The 20,784-nt window shown below is 33.8% G+C and overlaps 3 protein-coding genes across 4 annotated transcripts in view; 1 reads left to right on the top strand and 2 right to left on the bottom strand.

The window, feature by feature from the left end:
* Positions 1 to 6,022: 6,022 nt before the first annotated feature.
* si:ch211-81a5.8 (uncharacterized protein LOC560648 homolog) lies at positions 6,023 to 14,041 on the top strand. The gene is made up of 4 exons (XM_057828734.1): positions 6,023 to 6,169; positions 6,272 to 6,536; positions 10,065 to 10,152; positions 13,282 to 14,041. Exons 2-4 carry the CDS (start codon positions 6,319 to 6,321, stop codon positions 13,426 to 13,428), a joined length of 453 nt encoding a protein of 150 aa, XP_057684717.1. The 5' UTR covers positions 6,023 to 6,169; positions 6,272 to 6,318; the 3' UTR covers positions 13,429 to 14,041.
* On the bottom strand, positions 13,496 to 20,410 carry dnajc8 (DnaJ (Hsp40) homolog, subfamily C, member 8). 2 transcript variants are annotated; one of them, XM_057828731.1, is made up of 11 exons: positions 20,325 to 20,410; positions 20,132 to 20,195; positions 18,528 to 18,594; positions 17,103 to 17,204; positions 16,964 to 17,020; positions 16,819 to 16,885; positions 14,511 to 14,605; positions 14,351 to 14,422; positions 14,185 to 14,276; positions 14,033 to 14,108; positions 13,496 to 13,960 (listed from the first exon to the last, which is right to left on the bottom strand). In XM_057828731.1, the coding sequence occupies exons 3-11, from the start codon at positions 18,537 to 18,539 to the stop codon at positions 13,841 to 13,843; spliced, it is 693 nt and encodes a 230-aa protein (XP_057684714.1). In that variant the 5' UTR covers positions 18,540 to 18,594; positions 20,132 to 20,195; positions 20,325 to 20,410; the 3' UTR covers positions 13,496 to 13,840. The 2 variants fall into 2 exon arrangements, with proteins under 2 accessions (XP_057684714.1, XP_057684713.1); XM_057828730.1 differs by lacking the exons at positions 18,528 to 18,594; positions 20,132 to 20,195; positions 20,325 to 20,410 and adding an exon at positions 17,591 to 17,800 and having other exon boundaries at positions 13,498 to 13,960.
* LOC130911002 (heterogeneous nuclear ribonucleoprotein R-like) overlaps positions 20,374 to 20,784 on the bottom strand; it is a 36,265-nt gene continuing 35,854 nt past the window's right edge. The window contains exon 13 of the mRNA XM_057828713.1: positions 20,374 to 20,458. The gene's annotated coding sequence lies outside the window, so the exon portion shown is untranslated. The remainder of the gene's footprint in view (positions 20,459 to 20,784) is intronic.

Below are 20,784 nucleotides of genomic sequence, written 5' to 3'. Positions count from 1 at the left end.
ACTATACATAGTTGTTTCTTTTTTTTACACAAGCCCTATTATTCATTGTTATTTATTTATTTATTTATTTTACAAAAACGCCTCACTATACATGGTCGTTTTTTTACGAAAATGCCTTACGATACATTCTTACTATATATGTGTTTTTTTTGTTTGTTTTTTTAACAAACACGCCTTACTATATACATTGTTATTTCTTTTTTTTTTTTTACAAAAGCCTTATTATACATTGTCATTAAAAAATTTTTTTTTTCCAAAATAGCCTGTATATATATATACACACACACACCCCAACTAAACGCTCTACCCACTGGAGGAAAAAATGGGGGCAGCGGATGACCTCAATGCAGCGATGAAGTGACTCAATGTAGCAGATGGACAAGCTTACTTCAAAGAGCCACATCTGCCTAAGCAGATCTTCCTATCTTAGCAACTTCCGGTGCTGATTAGGTGACAGCAGTACCTAGGTGGGTCATAAAGAAAGATGTTAATTTGTTCACAAAGATGTTTTGTTCACAAGAATAGTTGCCGTGGCCGTAAAACTACACACACATACAATACAAACTCAAAGAGGTTTGTAGAACTTTGAAAATATGATTGATTTCCATTCTTAAGTAAGGGTCAAATTCCAGCTGTCTCCAAACCAAAAGGTATAGTTTATAGTATATTTTTTTTAAAAATGACAATGAATAATAGTGCTTTTGTAAAAAAAGAAACAACAATGTATAATAAGGTGTTTTTGTTTTGTTTTGTTTTATATAGTTCGTATGTATTGTGACGCGTTTTCGTGAAAAAACGACCATGTATAGTAAGGAGTTTTGTAAAAAGAAAACAATGCAAACTAAGGCGTTTTCGTAAAAGAACGACCATGTATAGTAAGGTGTAAGGTGTTTTTGTTAAAAAAAAAACACACATATATAGTAAGTATGTATCGTAAGACGTTTTCGTAAAAAAACTACCATGTATAGTAAGGTGTTTTTGTAAAAAAAAAAATAAAAAAAAAATTAATGACAATAAATAATAAGGCTTTTGTAAAAAAAAAGAAACAACAATGGATAGTAAGGCGATTTTGTTTTAAAAAAAACACACATATACAGTATGTATCGTAAAGCGTTTTCGTAAAAAAAAACAAAAAAAAAACAACAACAAAAACGACCATGTATAGTAAGTAAGGCGTTTTGTAAAAAAAAAAAAAAAAAAAAAAAAAAAGAAAGAAAATGTAAACTACGGCGTTTTCGTAAAAAAAATGGCCTGTTATAGTAAGCGGTTTTTGTAAAAAAAACAAAAAAAACGACCATGAATAGTAAGGTGTTTTTGTAAAGAACAAAACAAAAAAAGAACATGTATAGTAAGGCGTTTTTTTAAGAAAAAACACACATATATATATAGTAAGTATGTGTCGTAAGGCGTTTTTGTAAAAAAACGACCATGTATAGTAAGGCATTTTTGTAAAAAAAACAAAAAAAACCCCACACATTTACGACCATGTATCGTAAGGCGTTTTGTTTTCTTTTTTCTTTGTTTTTTTTTTTTACAATGTAATCTAAGGCATTTTCGTAAAAAACGACCATGTATAGTAAGGCGTTTTGTTTTCTTTTTTCTTTTTTTCTTTTTTTTTACAACGCAATCTAAGGTGTTTTCGTAAAAAAACGGCCATGTATAGTAAGGCGTTTTTTTTTTTTTTTTTTTTTTTTTTTTTTACAATGTAATCTGTTTTCGTAAAAAAATGACCATGTATAGTAAGGCGTTTTTATAAAAACAAAAATAAAAAAAAAACATATACAGTATGTATCGTAAGGCGTTTTCATAAAAAAAACACCATGTATAGTAAGGCGTTTTTGTTAAAAAATAAACAAACGACCATGAATAGTAAGGTGTTTTTGTAAAGAACAAAACAAAAAAAGAACATGTATAGTAAGGCGTTTTTTTAAGAAAAACCACACATATATATAGTAAATATGTTTCGTAAGGCGTTTTCGTAAAAAAACAACCATGTATAGTAAGGCATTTTTGTAAAAAAAATTGTTTTTTTAATTGATAATGTATAGTACGGCTTTTGTAAAAAAACAAAAAAACAAAAAAAACACACATTTACGACCATGTATCGTAAGGCGTTTTGTTTTCGTTTTTCTTTTTTTTTTTTTTACAATGTAATCTAAGGCGTTTTCATTAAAAAACGACCATGTATAGTAAGGCGTTTTGTTTTCTTTTTTTTTTTTTTTTACAATGTAATCTGTTTTCGTAAAAAAATGACCATGTATAGTAAGGCGTTTTTGTAAAAACAAAAATTAAAAAAAAACATATACAGTATGTATCGTAAGGCGTTTTCGTAAAAAAAAAAACACCATGTATAGTAAGGCGTTTTTGTTAAAAAAAAAACAAAAAAAAAACACACATATATAGTAAGCATGTATCGTAAGGCGTTTTCGTAAATAAACAACCATGTATAGTAAGAGGTTTTGTAAAAAAAAAAAACAATGTATAGTAAGGTGTTTTTGTTTTGTTTTGTTTTTGTGAAAAAACGACCATGTATATTCAGGGGTTTTGTAAAAAGAAAAAAAAAAAAAAACAATGCAAACTAAGGCATTTTCGTAAAAAAACGACCAAGGTGTTTTTGTTCAAAAACAACAAAAAAACCCACACATATATTGTAAGTATGTATCGTAAGACGTTTTCATAAAAAAACGATCATGTATAGTAAGGCGTTTTTGTAAAAAAAAGAAACAACAATGGATAGTAAGGCGATTTTGTTAAAAAAAAAAAACAACAAAAAAAACACATATACAGTATGTATCGTAAGGCGTTTTCGTAAAAAAAAAACAAAAAACGACCATGTATAGTAAGTAAGGCGTTTTGTAAAATTTTTTTTTAAAAAGAATGAAAACAATGTAAACTACGGCGTTTTCGTAAAAAAAAAAAAAAAAACTGCCTGTTATAGTTTTTGTAAAAAGAAAAAACAACCATGAATAGTAAGGTGTTTTTTTAAGAAAACAAAACAAAAAAAGAACATGTATAGTAAGGCGTTTTTTTAAGAAAAACCACACATATATATAGTAAGTATGTTTCGTAAGGCGTTTTCGTAAAAAAACGACCATGTATAGTAAGGCATTTTTGTAAAAAAAATTGTTTTTTTAATTGACAATGTATAGTAAGGCTTTTGTAAAATAAAAACTGACAGTGTATAGTAAGGCGTTTTGTATTAAAAAAAAGAAGACATTGTAAACTAAGACGTTTTTGTAAAAAAATAAAATAAAAAAAAGACAATGTTTAGTAAGGTGTTTTTGTAAAAAAACGACCACGTATAGTAAGGCGTTTTGTTTTCGTTTTTTCGTTTTAGTTTTTTTTTTACAATGTAACCTAAGGCGTTTTTGAAAAAAAAAATAAAAAAATTAAAAACTCATATACAGTATGTATCGTAAGGCGTTTTCGTAAAAAAACGACCATGTATAGTAAGGCATTTTTGTTAAAAAAAAACAACAAAAAAAACACACACACACATATATAGTAAGTATGTATCGTAAGGCGTTTTCGTAAAAAAAACAACAAAAAAACAAAAACGACCATGTGTAACGGGTACACGCAGGTCCGCTGTGGAGCGTGGAAACCTCCCTGCCGATTCCTTCATGTAAGGACGTTAACGGCTGTGTGCCTGGCTCGACCTCTAATGGTGCAGTGGTTACCGTCCTTGCCTGCCGAGTGGAAGCGTCGTGGCGTGTAGGTTCGCGTCTCGGCCTGGTGGGAGCGGAACGCTGGGCGCCGCTGAAACACCGGTTACACATATATTGTGAGGAGTTTTGTAAAAAAAGAAAACAATGTAAACCAAGGCGTTTTTGTAAAAAAAAAACCCGACCATGTATAGTAAGGCGTTTCTGTTATAAAAAACACACACACACATATACAGTATGTGTCGTAAGGCGTTTTTCTAAAAAAACGACCATGTATAGTAAGGCGTTTTGAAAAAAAGAAAAGAAAAAAAGAAAACAATGTAAACTACGGCGTTTTCGTAAAAAAACGACCTTAAATAGTAAGGTGTTTTTGTACAAAAAATGACCATGAATAGTAAGGTGCTTTTGTAAAAAAAAACAAAAAAAGAACAAGTATAGTAAGGCGTTTTTGTTAAGAAAAACACGCATATATATATATATATATATTAAGTATGTGTCGTAAGGCGTTTTCGTTAAAAAACGACCATGTGTAGTAAGGCATTTTTGTAAATTTTTTTTTTTTTAAATTGACAATGTATAGTAAGGCGTTTTTGTAAAAAAAACACAATAAAAACCCACATATATCGTAAGTATGTATTGTATGGCGTTTTTGTAAAAAAAAAAAAGACCATGTATAGTAAGGCGTTTTGTAAAAAAAAAAAAAAAGAAAACATAAAATAAAAAAAATAAGACCATGTGTAGTAAGGTGTTTTTTGTAAAAAATAAAATTTTAAAAAAACATTATAAACTAAGACTTTTTTGTAAAAAAAAAAAAAAAAGAAAAAAAGAAATTGTAAACTAAGACGTTTTTGTAAAAAAAAAAAAAGAGACCATGTATAGTAAGGTGTTTTTGTACAAGAAACAACATGTATAGTAAGTATGTATCGTAAAGCGTTTTCGTAAAAAATCGACAATGTATAGTAAGGCGTTTTTGTAAAAAAAAAAAAAAAAAAACGACAATGTATTGTAAGGCGTTTTTGTGAAAAAAAACCCCACATATATCGTAAGTATGTATTGTAAGGTGTTTTTGTAAAAAAAAAAAAACGACCATGTACAGTAAGGCGTTTTGTAAAAAAAGAAAAAGAAAAAAAGAAAACATAAGATAAAAAAATAAGATCATGTATAGTAAGGTGTTTTTGTAAAAAAAAAACTTTATAAACTAACTCGTTTTTGTAAAAAAAAGAAAAAGAAAACATTGTAAACTAAGACGTTTTAGTAAAAAACAAAAAGAAATCGGCAAAAACAAAAAAATAAACAATGATGTTTAGTAAGCCGTTTTGTAAGAAAAAAAAAAAAGAGACCGTGTATAGTAAGGTGTTTTTGTACAAGAAACAACATGTATAGTAAGTATGTATCGTAAAGCGTTTTCGTAAAAAATCGACAATGTATAGTAAGGCGTTTTTGTAAAAAACAAACAAAAAAAAAACACATATATCGTAAGTATGTATTATAAGGTGTTTTTGGAAAAAAAAAACGACCATGTACAGTAAGGCGTTTTGTAAAAAAAAAAAAAGAAGAAAACAAGATAAAAAAAATAAGACCATGTATAGTAAGGTATTTTTGTTAGAAAAAAAAAAAGAAAAAAACATTATAAACTAACTCGTTTTTGTAAAAAAAGAAAAAGAAAACATTGTAAACTAAGATGTTTTAATAAAAAATAAAAAGAAAACGACAATGTAAACTACGACGTTTTTGTAAAAAAACAAAAAAATAAACAATAATGTTTCGTAAGCTGTTTTGTAAGAAAAAAAAAAAAGAGACCATGTATAGTATGGTGTTTTTTTACAAGAAACAACATGTATAGTAAGTATGTATCGTAAAGCGTTTTCGTAAAAAATCGACAATGTATAGTAAGGCGTTTTTGTAAAAAAAAAAAAACGACAATGTATTGTAAGGCATTTTTGTAAAAAACGACAATGTATTGTAAGTTTGTTTATATATATAAGTTTGTTTATATATCTAAATATACAGTGGGGAGAACAAGTATTTGATACACAGTCAATGTATATATATATATATATATATATATATATATATATATATATATACACACACACGTATATATACGTATATATATATATACACACGTATATATACATATATACGTATATATATATATATATATATACACACACGTATATATACATATATACGTATATATATATATATATATATACATACATACGTATATATACATATATATATATAAATTACTGAGGTTTTTTTTTAGTCATTGTCGATGCCTCGAGACATGAGTCATAATCTTTCCTACAGCAAACGAGCAGCTGCTTGAATGTTTTTGCTTTACTTGTCATGTTGTTTAATTGGATAAGCAGGATCGCTTCATCTGCTAAACCACTGATTGGTCAAATCCTTAAAAGGAGACCACACACACTCAGTCCTTGGATTGCTGGAAGCCAATCGATCAATGGGCAAGATTCCGTTCAGTTACATTGGATGAGACGGTACGGTAAACACGCCACTTAAATTTGTGTTTTTTGTGATTAAAGCACTTTTTTTGTGCAAAACATTTGTGTTCCTCTAATGTTTCTTCGTTCCATTTGCAGGATTTGCAATATCTGAAACGCAGATTAGGAAAGCGACACCGTTGAAAATGGATTCCATTTTGTCACTGGGGTCCCCTTTCAAGCAATTCACTAGCACAAGCACACCTGGAAAGAGCAACTCTCCTCCAAATGTGGCCAAGGGCCGCAGAAGCAGTTTCACGCGCCGAAGGAGCATCAGCAGGCGGAGAAGTCTGCCTTGTGGAGGCCAGAAAATACCAGATTCGCACTGGCTAAGAGCTTACCAGGCTGAACTCAAGAGAGAGAGGTAAAGCCGTCAATTTTGCTGACTCTTTACGTACATTCTGTCATGTTTTGAATGAAGTACAGTGATCCCAATCGTGGATTTTTTAATCTTAATATAAGAATAAAAGAGTTCTAAAAATATATTAATGTATAGATGTACATTTACACATGTATCACATGAGAGACAATGAGAAAATAAATACATTACGTATTACTTATATTATTTATACATTGTTTTGCAGATGCTATTTATATTTTGAATATATTATTTACAAATTTCAAACTATTCTTTCATGTTCTAATGATAACATACATTCAGTGGTATGAAAAAGTATCTGAAACTTTTAGAATTTCTCACATTTCTGCATAAAACCAGCATCAAATGTGATCTTTGTCAAAATCACACAGATGAAAAAACAGTGCCTGCTTTAATTAAAACCACCCAAACATTTATAGGTTTTAATATTTTAATGAGGATAGCATGCAAACAATGACAGAAGGGGGAAAATAAGTAAGTGAACCATTAGATTTAATACTTTTTTATTTGTATTCCCGTAAAATGGATTTTGGCATTTGGCATTTTTTAGCCATGTAGCGAAATGGATTTTGCAATGTGGCATTTTTTTTGCCATCCGGTGAAATTAATTTTGCCATGTGGCATTTTTTAGCCAAGTGGCAAATAAGATTTTGCCATGTGGAATTTTTTTTTTTTTTTTTTTGGCTATGTGGCAAAATAGATTTTGGCCTGTGGCATTTTTTGCCATGTGGCCTTTTTTTACGCTACAGACCAAAATCCATTTTGCCACATAACAAAAAAATGCCAAAAATTTTGCCACATAGAAAAATCAATTTCGTCAGAAGGTGATTTTGCCATGTGGCATTTTTCAGCCATGTGGCAAAATGGATTTTGCCATGTGGCACCATTTTGCCACATGGCAAAAAAAAAATGCCACATGCCAAAATAAATTTTGCCACATACCAAAAAAATGACAGATACCAAAAAAAAATGGCACATGAAAAATCAATTTTGCCACATACCAAAAAAATGCTACATGCCAAAATACATTTTGCCACTTGGCAAAAAAATGCCACACGCCAAAATATATTTTGTTACATGGCAAGATCAATTTTGCCACATACCAAATACCAATACTAAACCTTTTGGAATTTCTCACATTTCTGCATAAAACCAGCATCAAATGTGATCTTTGTCAAAATCACACAGATGAAAAAACAGTGTCTGCTTTAATTAAAACCACCCGAACATTGATAGGTTTTCATATTTTAATGAGGATAGCATGCAAACAATGACAGAAGGGGGAAAATAAGTAAGTTACCAAACAACGTAAGTCAGGTGTGTGCCCAATCACTAATGAGTGCCCACTATAAAACACACACCTGGTAAGAATTGTCTTGATGAGAAGCATTGTCTGATGTGCATCATGGCTCGGTCAAAAGAGCTGCGATCAAGGATTGTTGATTTTTATAAAGCTGGGAAAGGATACAAAAGCATCTCTAAAAGTCTGGATGTTGATCATTCGGCAGTCAGAGAAGTTGTCTACCAATGGAGAGAGTTTGGCACTGTTGCTTCTTTCCCAAGGAGTGGCCATCCACCAAAGATGACGCCAAGAGTTCAGCGCAGAATACTCAGCGAGGTAAAAAAGAACCCTAGAGTGTCTGCTAAAGACCTATAGAAATTACTGGCATAGTCCAATATCTCTGTGCACACATCAACTATATGTAAAACTGTGGCCAAGAATGGTGCTCATGGAAGGACTCCATGGAGGAAGCCACTGCTGTCTAAAAAAAATATTGTTGCTCGTTTAATGTTCGCAAAATGGAACTTGGACATTCCGCAGAAGTTTTGGCAAAATATTTTGTGGACTGATGAAACCAAAGTTGAATTGTTTGGGAGTAACACAAAACATCATGTGTGGAGGGAAAATGGAACAGCTCACCAACGTCAACATCTCATCTCCACCATGAAACATAGTGGAGGGAGCACAATGATTTGGGGCTGTTTTGCTGCCTCAGGGCCTGGACAACTCGCAATCATTAATGAAAAAATGGTTTCAGAAGAACAAAATACACGTTCTGGAGTGGCCAAGTCAAAGTCCAGACTTGAACCCCATTGAGATGCTGTGGCATGACCTAAAGACGGCGATTCATGCCAGACATCCCAGGAATCTGACTGAACTACAGCAGTTTTATAGAGAAGAATGGGCCAAGATTAGTCCTGATCGATATGCCAGACTGATCTGCAGCTACAAGAAGCGTCTGGTTGAAGTTATTGCTGCCAAAGGGGGCGCCACATATTATATGTGAGGGCTCATTTACTTATTTTTCCACCTTCTGTCATTGTTTGCATACTATCCTTATTAAAATATGAAAACCTATAAATGTTTGAGTGGTTTTAGTTAAAGCAGACACTGTTTTTTTCATCTGTGTGCTTTTGACAAAGATCAGATCACATTTGATGGTTATTTTGTACAGAAATGTGAGAAATTCCAAAAGGTTCAGATACTTTTTCATACCACTGTACAGGGTTTTATACACATTTAAAGTAGGGCAGTTTTAAAATCGATTAATCGGATGATTAATTAAACAATTAATCAAATAATCGGATAAATGTCACTTTTTTCAATGACCTTGAAGTTTTTTTAGGCTTGTAGTAACTATGAAGACAAAAAGGATGACTATTTCCTCCAAAAAAAAAAATGTTATGATAGCTTCCTAACTTAACTGTAGTCTACAACGGTACTGTTTTCAGTACATAAAACTTTTTAAAGTTTTTAATAAAGATTCTGAGTATCAAACATGAAAATAACTTCTCAGTACACAAATCAGACAAATGTCCCATTCATTCAAATGAAAAAAAAAGTGCTGCTAATTGACAATATTTTCAAAGCACACTCTCTTGTATGACAATTTGCAGTTTGAATGCAAGTTTGTGTTGAAAGCAAACTGTTATATGAACAGGTTAATGAGTGTGTTTTCTTTATAGAAAGAAATGAGACAACTTTACTATCAAAGATGCTAATATGGGTCTCCAGAACACAATAGAGACACTGTTAGCACAATTGCTAACTACGTTAGCACTTTGTGCTGAGTAGTAACGTCTCATCAACAAAGAAAACAAACAATACAATTGGCTTCATTTACTCACCTCTGTTGGAGGCACACTAACACGACTCAAGACAATCTAACGCTCACGTAAATATTATTAATTCAGCAACTAAACCGGAGTGAAGCAGTGAACTCTCTCTCTCTCATCACTGTTACATGTGCAGCTTCATATTACACTCAAAAGTTTTTGTACCACAGAAATGCGTAGGATTCCTACTGTGAAATCTCAGGGCGAACAAAGCATTCCTGAAAATTTACCAATCAGCCCTGTTTGTTTGACCCGGCCTTCCGAGTTGCGCTTTCTACAGGCTTTAGGTTATTTATATTGGTGGCTCGGCCGAAACATTTGGCCAGACAGTCTTAACCTAACAAGGTCTTTGCTCACGTGAATAATCCGCTTGGCCACGTGCCGTTTGTCTCAAAGGAAACGACAGCAGGCCGTGCTAGCCAAGAAGAACGCCGAGCGCTTTGTCAGGAAAACTCACTTCAGGAGCCATCACTGCCTGCCACGGGTACGTACACAGGCAGTACTGAGATGTTTCAGCATTTCTCTGAGTCTTCCAAGTCTGTTTTAACCTTGACAGTCTTACATATATGTCTATATACATACACATGTACATACAGTAGAGGCCAAAGGTCCCAGCCTCATTGATAAAGCAATAAATTCCACTAATCAACCCTGAAAAGGCATACCTGTGAAGTAAAAAAAACATTTTAGGTGCCCCTCCCCATGAAGAAAATGGCAAGAGTGTGCAAAAGTCATCAGGCATAATCAGAGAAAAGGGTGGCTAATTTGAAGATACTAGAACATTATACATATTTTTAGTTATTTCGTTGTTTTGCTATGTACCGAATGTCACATGTGCTCATAGTTTTATTACCTTCAGTGAGAATTTACATGTAAATCGTCATGAAAATAAAACACAGGAATGAGGTGTGTCTAAACATTTGGCCTTTACTGTATATATGTATGTATATTTAGCATATGTCTATACTTGTGTATGTGGAGTGTATCATATATACAGTACTGTATATATACCGTATTTTTCGGACTATAAATCGCAGTTTTTTTCATACTTTGGCTGGGGGTGCGACTTATACTCAGGAGCGACTTATGTGTGAAATTATTAACACATTTTTATATCATTTCACATCTTATTTTGGTGTTTTGGAGTGAAACTGATGGTTTGCTAAACTTGTTTAAATGTTCTTTATGCTATAGTTATCTGAATAACTCTTAATAGCTATGTTATGTTAACATACTGGCCACGTTCGCATTTTGTTGTTCATGCATCATGTAACGTTATCATACTGTACATTTATTCAGCATATTGTTCTATATTGTATTTTTTATTTTAAATTGCCTTTAAAGATGAAATATCTGTTCTATGTGCTGGATTTTATCAAGTATATTTCCCCCAAACATGCGACTTATACTCCAGTGCGACTTATACATGTTTTTTTCCTCTTCATTGGGCATTTTATGGCTGGTGCGACTTATACTCAGGTGCGACTTATAGTCCGAAAAATACGGTATATGTGTGTATGTATATACACATTATATATGTATGTATATATGTAATATGTATGTATGTATGTACGTGTATATTCGTATATGCATATATGTATATACAGTATATGTATGTGATGTATATACAATATGTGTATATATGACATATGTATACAGGGTGACCCAAAAAAAAGATTACACTCAGTTGACTGCTTGTTTAAAAACCATTGAAACATATCTAAATAGGTTGTCATGCTTAAGTGATTCATTAAGGTCACTCAATGCAGCTGGTAATCTCTCGTCTCTACAATTCCTGTGCTTCTGCTGAAAATGAAGAAAACTTTAGCTGTACCTGAATTGCTGCGTGCTGGTCTGACACCAACTGAGATTGCAGCAAATCTGAGAATATCCAGATGTGCAGTCTACAAAGTTAAAAAGAAGCTGAAAGATAATGGAACAGCCTCACGAAAACCTGGGTCTGGAAGTGACGATCTGTGCGGACCAAAAAGTTGATTGACAAGGTGATATGTGGCCACTCCAGAGTCCAGATCTCAATCCCTTGGATTATAGCATATGGGCAACTGTGGAGGACAGTGCCTGTAAGAAGCCACAAATTTCTGTGGCAGCCTTGGAGAGGTCCATTGTTAGATCTTGGGAAAAGATGACAGCATCCTCCATAAAGAAGCGTTCCGCAGGCGCCCGGAGGCTGGTGTGACACTTAAGGGAGGACACATTGAAAAATAGAGTGTACTGTACATGTTCTTTACAATAATGTATAATTTGTGATTAAATTCTAATTCTAAGATGAATAAACATGGCATTTAAGTTGTATTATGGCAGTGTAAACTTTTTTTGGGGTCACCCTGTATGTACATATAATGTATGCATGTATGCGGTATGTGTATTAGTGCTGCAACGATCAATCGGTTAACTCGACTAATTGATTAGAAAAAAATATTCGAATTAAATTTTGTTGCTTCGAGTATTCGTTTAATTAAAGTGGCATTGAACTGGTTTAGTTTTATTAATTCGGGTGGATACACTGCCCTATGGTCTGCCTCTTTGCATATGGATAAATCCAACTGCTCCCTCTTTAGAGCAACGTAAGCTATGTTTTTGTTTGAGCTAATGTTTTTTAATGCATTCATAATTTAGTTTATAGGTACATTGAGCCATTTTTTGTGGCAATATGTGTCTGATACTTTTGTTAAGAGCACTGTAAAAAAAAAAAAAACGTAAGCATTTTGTAGCATTTAAGCTAGCGGACTTTTTCTATGTAAATTAGCCAATTGTTCCTTTGCTGTACATAGATCATTTATTTATTTTTTTAAAATCCCGTTTGAGGTTCCGCTCAGTTATTTTAATTTTTCATGTTCCTTATCCGATTACTCGATTATTCGAACTAACTAGTCCATTGATTAATCAACTACTAAATTATTCGATAGCTGCAGCCCTAATGTGTATATGCATCTATGTACTGTATGTAGATGTTTATATGCCTGTGTATATATATCTATATACGTATGTATATAGATATATACACAGTGGGGAGAACAAGTATTTGATACTGTCAATAGGTTTTCCCATTGGCAGTATCAAATACTTGTTCTCCCAACTGTGTGTGTGTGTGTGTATATATATATATACATGTGTATATATATATATATATGTATAGTACGCACACATACATTCATTTTCCATGCCGCTTTTCTATAAAAAAAAAAAAACAAAAAAAAAACACATTTTATTGTTATATTGTATCCTAATTTATGATAAACTAAAAAATGACACAATAAAAACAAATGCACATTGGTTACAGCCCTTAATAATACGTTAATTTTTTTTCATCATATTTAACTCTGTGTGCCAACTGATGGCATAGACGTCCAATTCATTTAAACCGGGAAGACTAGGTGTAAATGCTGATCTTTCAGTGCCATTGACAGTGCTAGATGTCCCACGTCAAAATGGATAGGACGTCCATCACCGTCAAAGGCAGCCAATGAGTTTTAACTAGTGCCTTGTGTAAAAAAAAAAAAAAAAAAAAAAAGTTTTTGGAAAGCTGTTGATTTTTAACTTTTAATAACAAATATACTTAACACCTCATATTTTGCTTTTCCTCTACACTCAGCAAACCACCACCACCAGAAAGCCAGCAGCAAAAAAGGAAGATTCCCTCTTTGGAGCATTCCAGGGTCTCAGTTTGGACGGTGTGATTGGAGGCGTCAATGGATCCGCTGTAGCTGCAGCTTCGGGAGACCAGTGCAAAGTCATGTGAACCCTTTTGCTGACATTGAAGAGCCAAAAAAAGAACTGAGAAATCCATGTTATTTGGCTTAAGGTCATTTATTTAAACAGTAATGCCAAAATAACCGCAGCAAGAGGACATTAAATGCAGCATGGTTGAGTAGCTGCCAATATGGACAGGTAGTAACATGGACGCCACAAAAAGGGAGATTGGCATCTTAAAACCAACTTTTATTTTATGTATATGTAGAAAAAAAAAAGTCACAAACCATTTGCTTGTTTTGTAAGATATGGAAGATGCACTATTTACTTACGTGAGGCAGCATGATCCAAGAAATTGTGAATGAAAAAACATCAAAATGAAACTGTCGGGGATACAATACAAGGAAGGGTACACAGTATGGTTTGAAGTGAATCAAGTCCCATTTTTTTTTTTTTTTACATTATTCCCTCTGTTCCATCTTTACTTTAGGGGGCTTGAGGAAGGACCTGTTTTTCTTCTCCTTGCTCTTGCCTTTAGCCTGGAACGTCCTCCAACTGTCCACACGGCCATCTCTTGTTTCCTGTAGAGTGTTTTGAAATAATTACCATCTTGAAGAAAGGGGGACATTGTACTATTTAAAAAGTAAAATGACCTCAAAGTTTTTCTGCCATTCCCTGTCTCGCTTTGCTTTCTCTGCTGCTTCAATTTCTTCCTCTCTCGCCCTTTTCCTGCAGGAGATGAGAACAAATATTGAGATTATTAAAAAAAAGTTTTCTAGCATGTAGCACCAACTGAAATGCTTACCTTTCGTGCATATCCTTAGCTTCTCTTTCCTTTCTCTTGATGGCAAGCTCTGCAAACAGTTTCATTGTCTGCTTGTACACGGCTTGCCTAAACTGGTGAGGTGAAGTAAAGACTTACATTTAGGAGGTTAATTTAAAAAACTGCACATTTTATAGTTGGTACTTACGACTTCAGGGTCATCCTCGTCCACTATTTGAGATTTCCCTTCCTTTTTTAGCTGTTTCTTTTTCTCTTTCACCTGGAATAGGTCAAGAACGACAGGCATCCATTTGGATTAAGTCAAGAAATGTTAGCAACTGAATGAAATTATTATGGCAGCCACTCACATTATGCTCCACATATTCCCTTCCTGCCTGAATGACATCTAAAGCCCTTTTCTTCTGGTCTGGATCCTGAAGGAGTTTGTACGCCTTGTCCACCGCTAAAACACATGCAGATATAAACATGTACAGCTTTTCAACTTAAAATTAAGCTCTCAGTAAGATAATGACACTACGTAAAATATGTGCACAAAGTAATATCAGTTTTGTGGATGATGTGTGCTTAGAGAATAAATACGAGTGCTGCAACTATTAATCGATTAACTCGGGTAATTCGATTTGGAAAAAAAACTTTGAATCAAATTTTGCTGCTTCGAGGATTCGTTTAATTAGAGTGGTGTTGTAATGGTTTCTCTTGAAAGTGCTTTTAGTTTTATTCATTAGGGTGTATGCCACTGCCCTCTAGTGGCAACAGTGAATATGACAATTCATCCAACATTGCTGTATCCAGCTGCTCCCTGTTAAGACCACCACAAGGCTGTAAGTTTTTGTTTGAGCTAATATGATTGTTTATACATTAATAATTTAGTTTAGAGGTATATTAAGCATTGGGGGGGGGGGGGGGGGGGGGGGGGGGGGGGGTTTGGACGATTTGTTAAAAGCATTGTTTAAAAAAAAAAAAAAAATGTTAGCATTACCACCTTATAGCATTTAGGCTAGCGGACTTTTGCGATTCAAGTTAGCCAACTTTTCCTTTGCTGTACATCAACCCTCAATTCTTTTTTCATACTGTTTGAGGGTAAGCAGAGGTATTTTTATTTATTTTTCAATCAATTTATTGCTCTTTTGGGGAATTAAAAAAAAAAAAAAAAAAAAAAATTATTTTGTATTCGCATTTAATGCTCATTTGAAAGTGCAATCTTAGAAAGCCTTTTTTAAACAACCTATAATTTTGATCAACGCATGAAATGTTCCTTATCCGATTACTCGACTAATTGATAGAATAATCTAGTGCTGCAACAATTAATCGAGCAATCGAGTGATTTGATTAGAAAAAAAGCTTTGTGGATACACTGCCCTCTAGAGGCAACAGTGAATATGACATAACCTATTTAACAGGCCTGGATCCAGCTGCTCCCTGTTAAGAACAACATGAGGCAATGTTTTTTATGCATTTGTAATTTAGTTTAGGAGTATATTTAGCTGTTTCTTAGTGAGAATATGTTTGAACGATTAATAGGGGGCCAGCATTGATGGCGTGGCCGTCAAAGGTGACCGAGTGGAATCACGAACAAAGCTTTTTTTCATTGAAAATTATTGTAAATAAATGCTCAAATCACTGAATTCTTTATCGATATGGATGCAAAAGTCTCAAACTACAACATTATTCAGTAATCGAATATAGCGGCCGCCTTATGTAAACAGAGATTTTCCGGTGAAAATTCTTGTGAATGCGTAAATCCCTTAATTCTTTATAGATATGGATGTAAAACAGTCGATTTTTTGTTGAAAGAGCAAAAAAAAAAAAACGGGCAGTTAGCATTTATTTTACATAAATATGATGCTAGTCTGCTAGTCAATGTGGTGGCGGCCTTAGAACTAAGAGCTTTTTATGTTGAAAATTATTGTGAATAAGTGCTGAAATCCCCGAATTCTTTAGAAATGAACGTAAAAGAGTTTTGATTCTTTGTTGAAAGAGGCATTAAAAAAAAAAAAAAAAACAGGCAGCTAGCATTTATTTTACATAAGTCAAAGAATGATGCTAGTCTGTTAAACAATGTGGCGGCAGCCTTAAAACAAAGACCTTTTTAAGTTGAATTTTTTTGTGAAAAAAAAAAAAAAAAGTAAAATATATTGCCTTGAATCCTCGAACAAATCCCTTCTGTGACAATCCTTCCTGTTTGTATGCAGTACAGCTTTCATAGTTTTTCAACCTAAATCCGGCGTTGGATTGCTGCATGTGTCGATGCGACCGACTGCGATTGTGGGATGGCCCCCTACTTGAAGGCGTGGCGCAGTGAAGGTGGAATCTGATCCGTTAATATTATGATGTCTATGAATTAACATTTTAGCTAGGAGACTTTTGCTATGCAAGTTAGCCAATTGCTCTTAGATCCACTTTTTTAAAATACCGTTCGAAGCCAAGTTCAAGTATTTTTATGTAATTTTAAATGAAAGAGCGATTCTCCACAGTTTGAAGAAACAATTTTGTATTCGCATTTAATGCTCTTTTGAACTGCAATCTTAGCAAGTCTTATTTTTAGATCTCCGAAAATTTATTCTGCAACGCATTAAATGTTCCTAAAATTGCTCATTTAAACTAGTTGATTAATCGACTACCAAAATAATCGATATCTGGAGCCCTAATGAATACCTTCAAATGCTTGCTGTGCTCTGTCTGCATCATCCTGATTTTTATCTGGATGGACCAAAATGGATAACTGCAGAAAACAGAATACAAAGACTGCGCTGAATCTCGGCAAAATTCTACAAACCTAACATTACTATACTTTACTTACCGCTCTGAATCTTTTCTTTAAGTCAATATCTGTTGCATCGGGATCAACTTGCAGTACCTAAACACAGAATAGGACATTCAGATAAGATTTAATGAGAATAAGCCATTCAAACGGCAAACCAAAACAAACAAGTGTTTACCTCGAAGGGATTTAGGTTAAAATAGGACGAGCCAGGCCTAAGCAGTCGATCTATCTGCTGCTTGGAGGTTAACACGGAATCTCTTTTCTCGATCTGCTTCACCTGTGATACACATTAACATGTGATTAGATGAATACAGTGCGTAATTCAAACTAGAATGTGCAAACACGAACGAGAAGCTTTTCAACATTGTCAACGCTGAATGGAGACATCGACCAACGTGACTAAACAAGGTTGCGCTGGTCCATTTCGTTGCAAATTGAAGACCTACCTATTGTACTTCAATAAGAATCAACACAAAACACTCCAAAAATGATATATTTTGCAGTAATATAAAGATTACTCCATCTTTAGCTACCTTTAGCTTGTCGATAGCTGTTTCTCATGGCTGCGCAAAGCCCTACGGGGCAACGACTAAATACAAAACAGTTCATCATTGTTCGCGGTCTTATTGAAACGACTAATTAACCTGCTAATTTTCAACATACCTCTGAATAAAAGTTTTGGAATAAGTCGTCGGGCCCTGCCTGAGAAGACTCGCCGCCGCTCGCCGCCATCTTTGCCTTGATATACGTTGGGCGTAACAAGGTCACGTGATCACGTCGTTCCCGCCCTATATGCGCCATATTTAGCGTTTTGTCACGCCAGCGAATCATACTAGTACGTCGAAGAAAAAAATGACTAGCTAGTTGTTTTAAATGAAATTACCTATTTCATCTGATTTAGAATACACAAAACAAACTTTCACAAAGTAGCATCACTACAACAAAACCAGTGCCAAAACAACGATTCGTTGAGGTGCTGGTCTTGCTAGTTCAGAAACAGCATATGTTGGGGCTTTTTATTTTTATTTTTTTAAAGCAAGACAGTAAAACATTGTCCCTTTATATTTTAAAAATTAATTTCGGATAAAGTTACGCAACACAATAGTATTTCAGCGTTATCTTAAAACGAAAATTATACTGAAGAAGACATGAAAATAGCACCACCTGCTGGTCGACGAACAACAAACCTGAACTCCCGCCATTTTGAGGTATATTTCTCGACAGATCCTTATTTACAGCCTGCAAATGTTATTAAAAATATGATGGAAGCACAGAATTCTCGTTGAGAACGCTGTGCAGTAGAGGGGTGTAGGGAAATGTTAACTGACCTTTTAACAACGTTAAGAATACCAGCTCAATTTATTTATTAAAAAAAATCCCTACTTGATCCAGTCAAATTAGAAGACGTTAGACATTAGAACACATTTTAGAACATTACAATGTTAACAAGACGACTGCACTTTGCAGAAACTGTTTGGACAGCTCCGGTGACCATTTGAGGGTGTCTTCAACTTCCTTGTGACCCTTAAGACGGTATAGAAAAATTGATGGTTGACTAAAAAATTACAGAAAGCCACATTTATCACCAATTTCCCCTTACCCTGTCTGTCATTAGCTGAACATATTGTCAAGAATGACAATTTCTTGGACCTTGTGGAGATTCACTGCTACAAAAAGAAAGAGATATGTTATTAACCACCATCAACATGCCTCTCAATGACTAATGCTGGATTTACATCTGTTCAAGTAAGAATCCCACTAATTATTATTATTATTATTTTTTTTACATAAATAGTACAATTGGATTGTTGTAGCTATGTAAGTAGACAAAAAGGCATACTGGTATACCTTAAATAGAATTAAGACTCATTTGGATGTGGATTAAAATCTAAAAATTATATGATATCTTCCAATGTAATGCAAATGCACGAAAAAACTTTCTGCGTGGAACACCACGGAAGTTATTAACTACAGGAGTAAACACAAACCATTCAACATGGTGCAGTTATGCTACATTAGATGTGTGTCATTTAATCGGAAAATAATGCTAAGCAATTTAGGTTATCCTAGTTTAAAATCAATTAGGTGTGTTTTTTGGTGGAGGTGTTTGAACAAACTAAAACGTATGGAGCCCCTAAAGGGAAATCGACAGAAATAAAATACATTTAAGCAATCTAGTGCGCACCAGAAACTATCTGGTAAACATTAGCATTATACAGCATTTAAGCTAGCGGACTTTGGCTAAGCAAGTTAGCCAATTGTTGTAAACATTAGCATTATTACATTAGCATATTGTCACAAATGCAGCAATTGGCTAACTTTCATAGCAAAAGTTGCCAAGCTTAAATGCTATTTAATGCGAATGTTTGCAACAATTGACAAACTAAAATAAAATTCCCCAGTGTTTCTTCAAACTATACTAAACTTTCATAATAATAATAATAAAAAAAAAAAAAGCGCTTAGCCTCAACAAAACAGATGGGTAACTTGCGTTGAGAAAGTCTGCTAGCTTAAATGCTATAAAATGCTTTAATTGCGCTTAGCCTCAACAAAACAGTTGGGTAACTTGCTTTGAGAAAGTCTGCTAGCTTAAATGCTATAAAATGCTTTAACCTGCGCTTAGCCTCAACAAAACAGTTGGGTAATTTGCTTTGAGAAAGTCTGCTAGCTTAAATGCTATAAAATGCTTTAACCTGCGCTTAGCCTCAACAAAACAGTTGGGTAATTTGCTTTGAGAAAGTCTGCTAGCTTAAATGCTATAAAGTTTTTTTTTTTTTTTTTTTTAAACAATGCTCTGAACAAATTCACATTCCCACAAAAAACGGCTATATTTACACCTATGAAACAAATTACTAATGCATCAAAAAAAAAAAACATTTGCTCAAACACCTAACGTTGGTCTTAACAGGGAGCAGCTAGATTCAGCTAGGTTAAATGAGTTGTCTTATTCACAAGAGGGCAGTGCATCCACCCAAATCAATAAAACTAAATGCAAACACTTTCAAAACCATTACAATGCCACTAATTAAATGAATATAGCTTTTTTTCTGATAAAATTATTTGCTGCACTAATTGTCACACCCCTAGCGTGTATGCAGGGTGTTTAATGTCCTTTACTGTAAAAAGCAACACATCACTTGAGTATAGCAATCCAAATGGAATTAGGCTCTAAGACCTGAAGTCTAAATCCAGACTACATCTTACCCGTTGATCACTTCTATTCATATAAACTTCTTTATGTGGCTCCATTCAGTTGTGCTTCTTTCACCTGGTGGGATGAAGCATACAAAAAAAATCATTCGTGTTACTTATTTAAAAAGGGACATCTCAACGATATGAAACAGATAACAAAATATATGAAAACTATATTACACTACCACCATCAAATCAACATTACCTTGCAAGATTTAAACTGCGCAGCCCACTTATGCCATCTTGTGGCGATACAGAGTACAACCATCTTGAGCTATGATCCTTTGTTTCACACGGACTCCATTTTAGTCCCTTCCCATCAAGAATCCCAAGCGAAAACTGAGCAAATGCAAGAACAGCTCATTTAGTTCACATTTAGCTCACAAAAAAATCATTGCATAACTGGAAGACGCACAGCAAATGCAGCATCTTATCATGAAAGAACAATGTAGGTAGTGCCGAGAAACAGCTTCCCCTAGCGGCAAAGGAAGGGAAAACGTACGTTAACCCATTAATAACACTACCTATTCATATTTGCAAGTGCTATTATTTTGAAAGATTCTCATTGGTTGGGAAGATAATTTTCTGATTTTTGGCTGGATTCCAACAATACAAAGCCCTCAAAGAGAGGAAGACAGAAGGAAAAGGAGAAGGGAAAGAAAAAG

This window comes from Corythoichthys intestinalis, chromosome 22 (assembly GCF_030265065.1).
Source record: "Corythoichthys intestinalis isolate RoL2023-P3 chromosome 22, ASM3026506v1, whole genome shotgun sequence".
Taxonomy (NCBI): Eukaryota; Metazoa; Chordata; class Actinopteri; order Syngnathiformes; family Syngnathidae; genus Corythoichthys; species Corythoichthys intestinalis.
This window is presented reverse-complemented; position numbering and strand designations above follow the sequence as displayed.

Coding starts and splice junctions, on each gene's coding strand:
- si:ch211-81a5.8 (XM_057828734.1), top strand. CDS start 6,319: ATGGATTCCATTTTGTCACTGGGGTCCCCTTTCAAGCAATTCACTAGC. Junction 6,537..10,064: donor GCTGAACTCAAGAGAGAGAG/GTAAAGCCGTCA, acceptor TTTGTCTCAAAG/GAAACGACAGCAGGCCGTGC. Junction 10,153..13,281: donor GCCATCACTGCCTGCCACGG/GTACGTACACAG, acceptor CTCTACACTCAG/CAAACCACCACCACCAGAAA.
- dnajc8 (XM_057828730.1), bottom strand. CDS start 17,758: ATGATTCGCTGGCGTGACAAAACGCTAAATATGGCGCATATAGGGCGG. Junction 14,606..16,818: donor AGCACAGCAAGCATTTGAAG/GTATTCATTAGG, acceptor CATGTGTTTTAG/CGGTGGACAAGGCGTACAAA. Junction 14,423..14,510: donor GGGAATATGTGGAGCATAAT/GTGAGTGGCTGC, acceptor GACCTATTCCAG/GTGAAAGAGAAAAAGAAACA.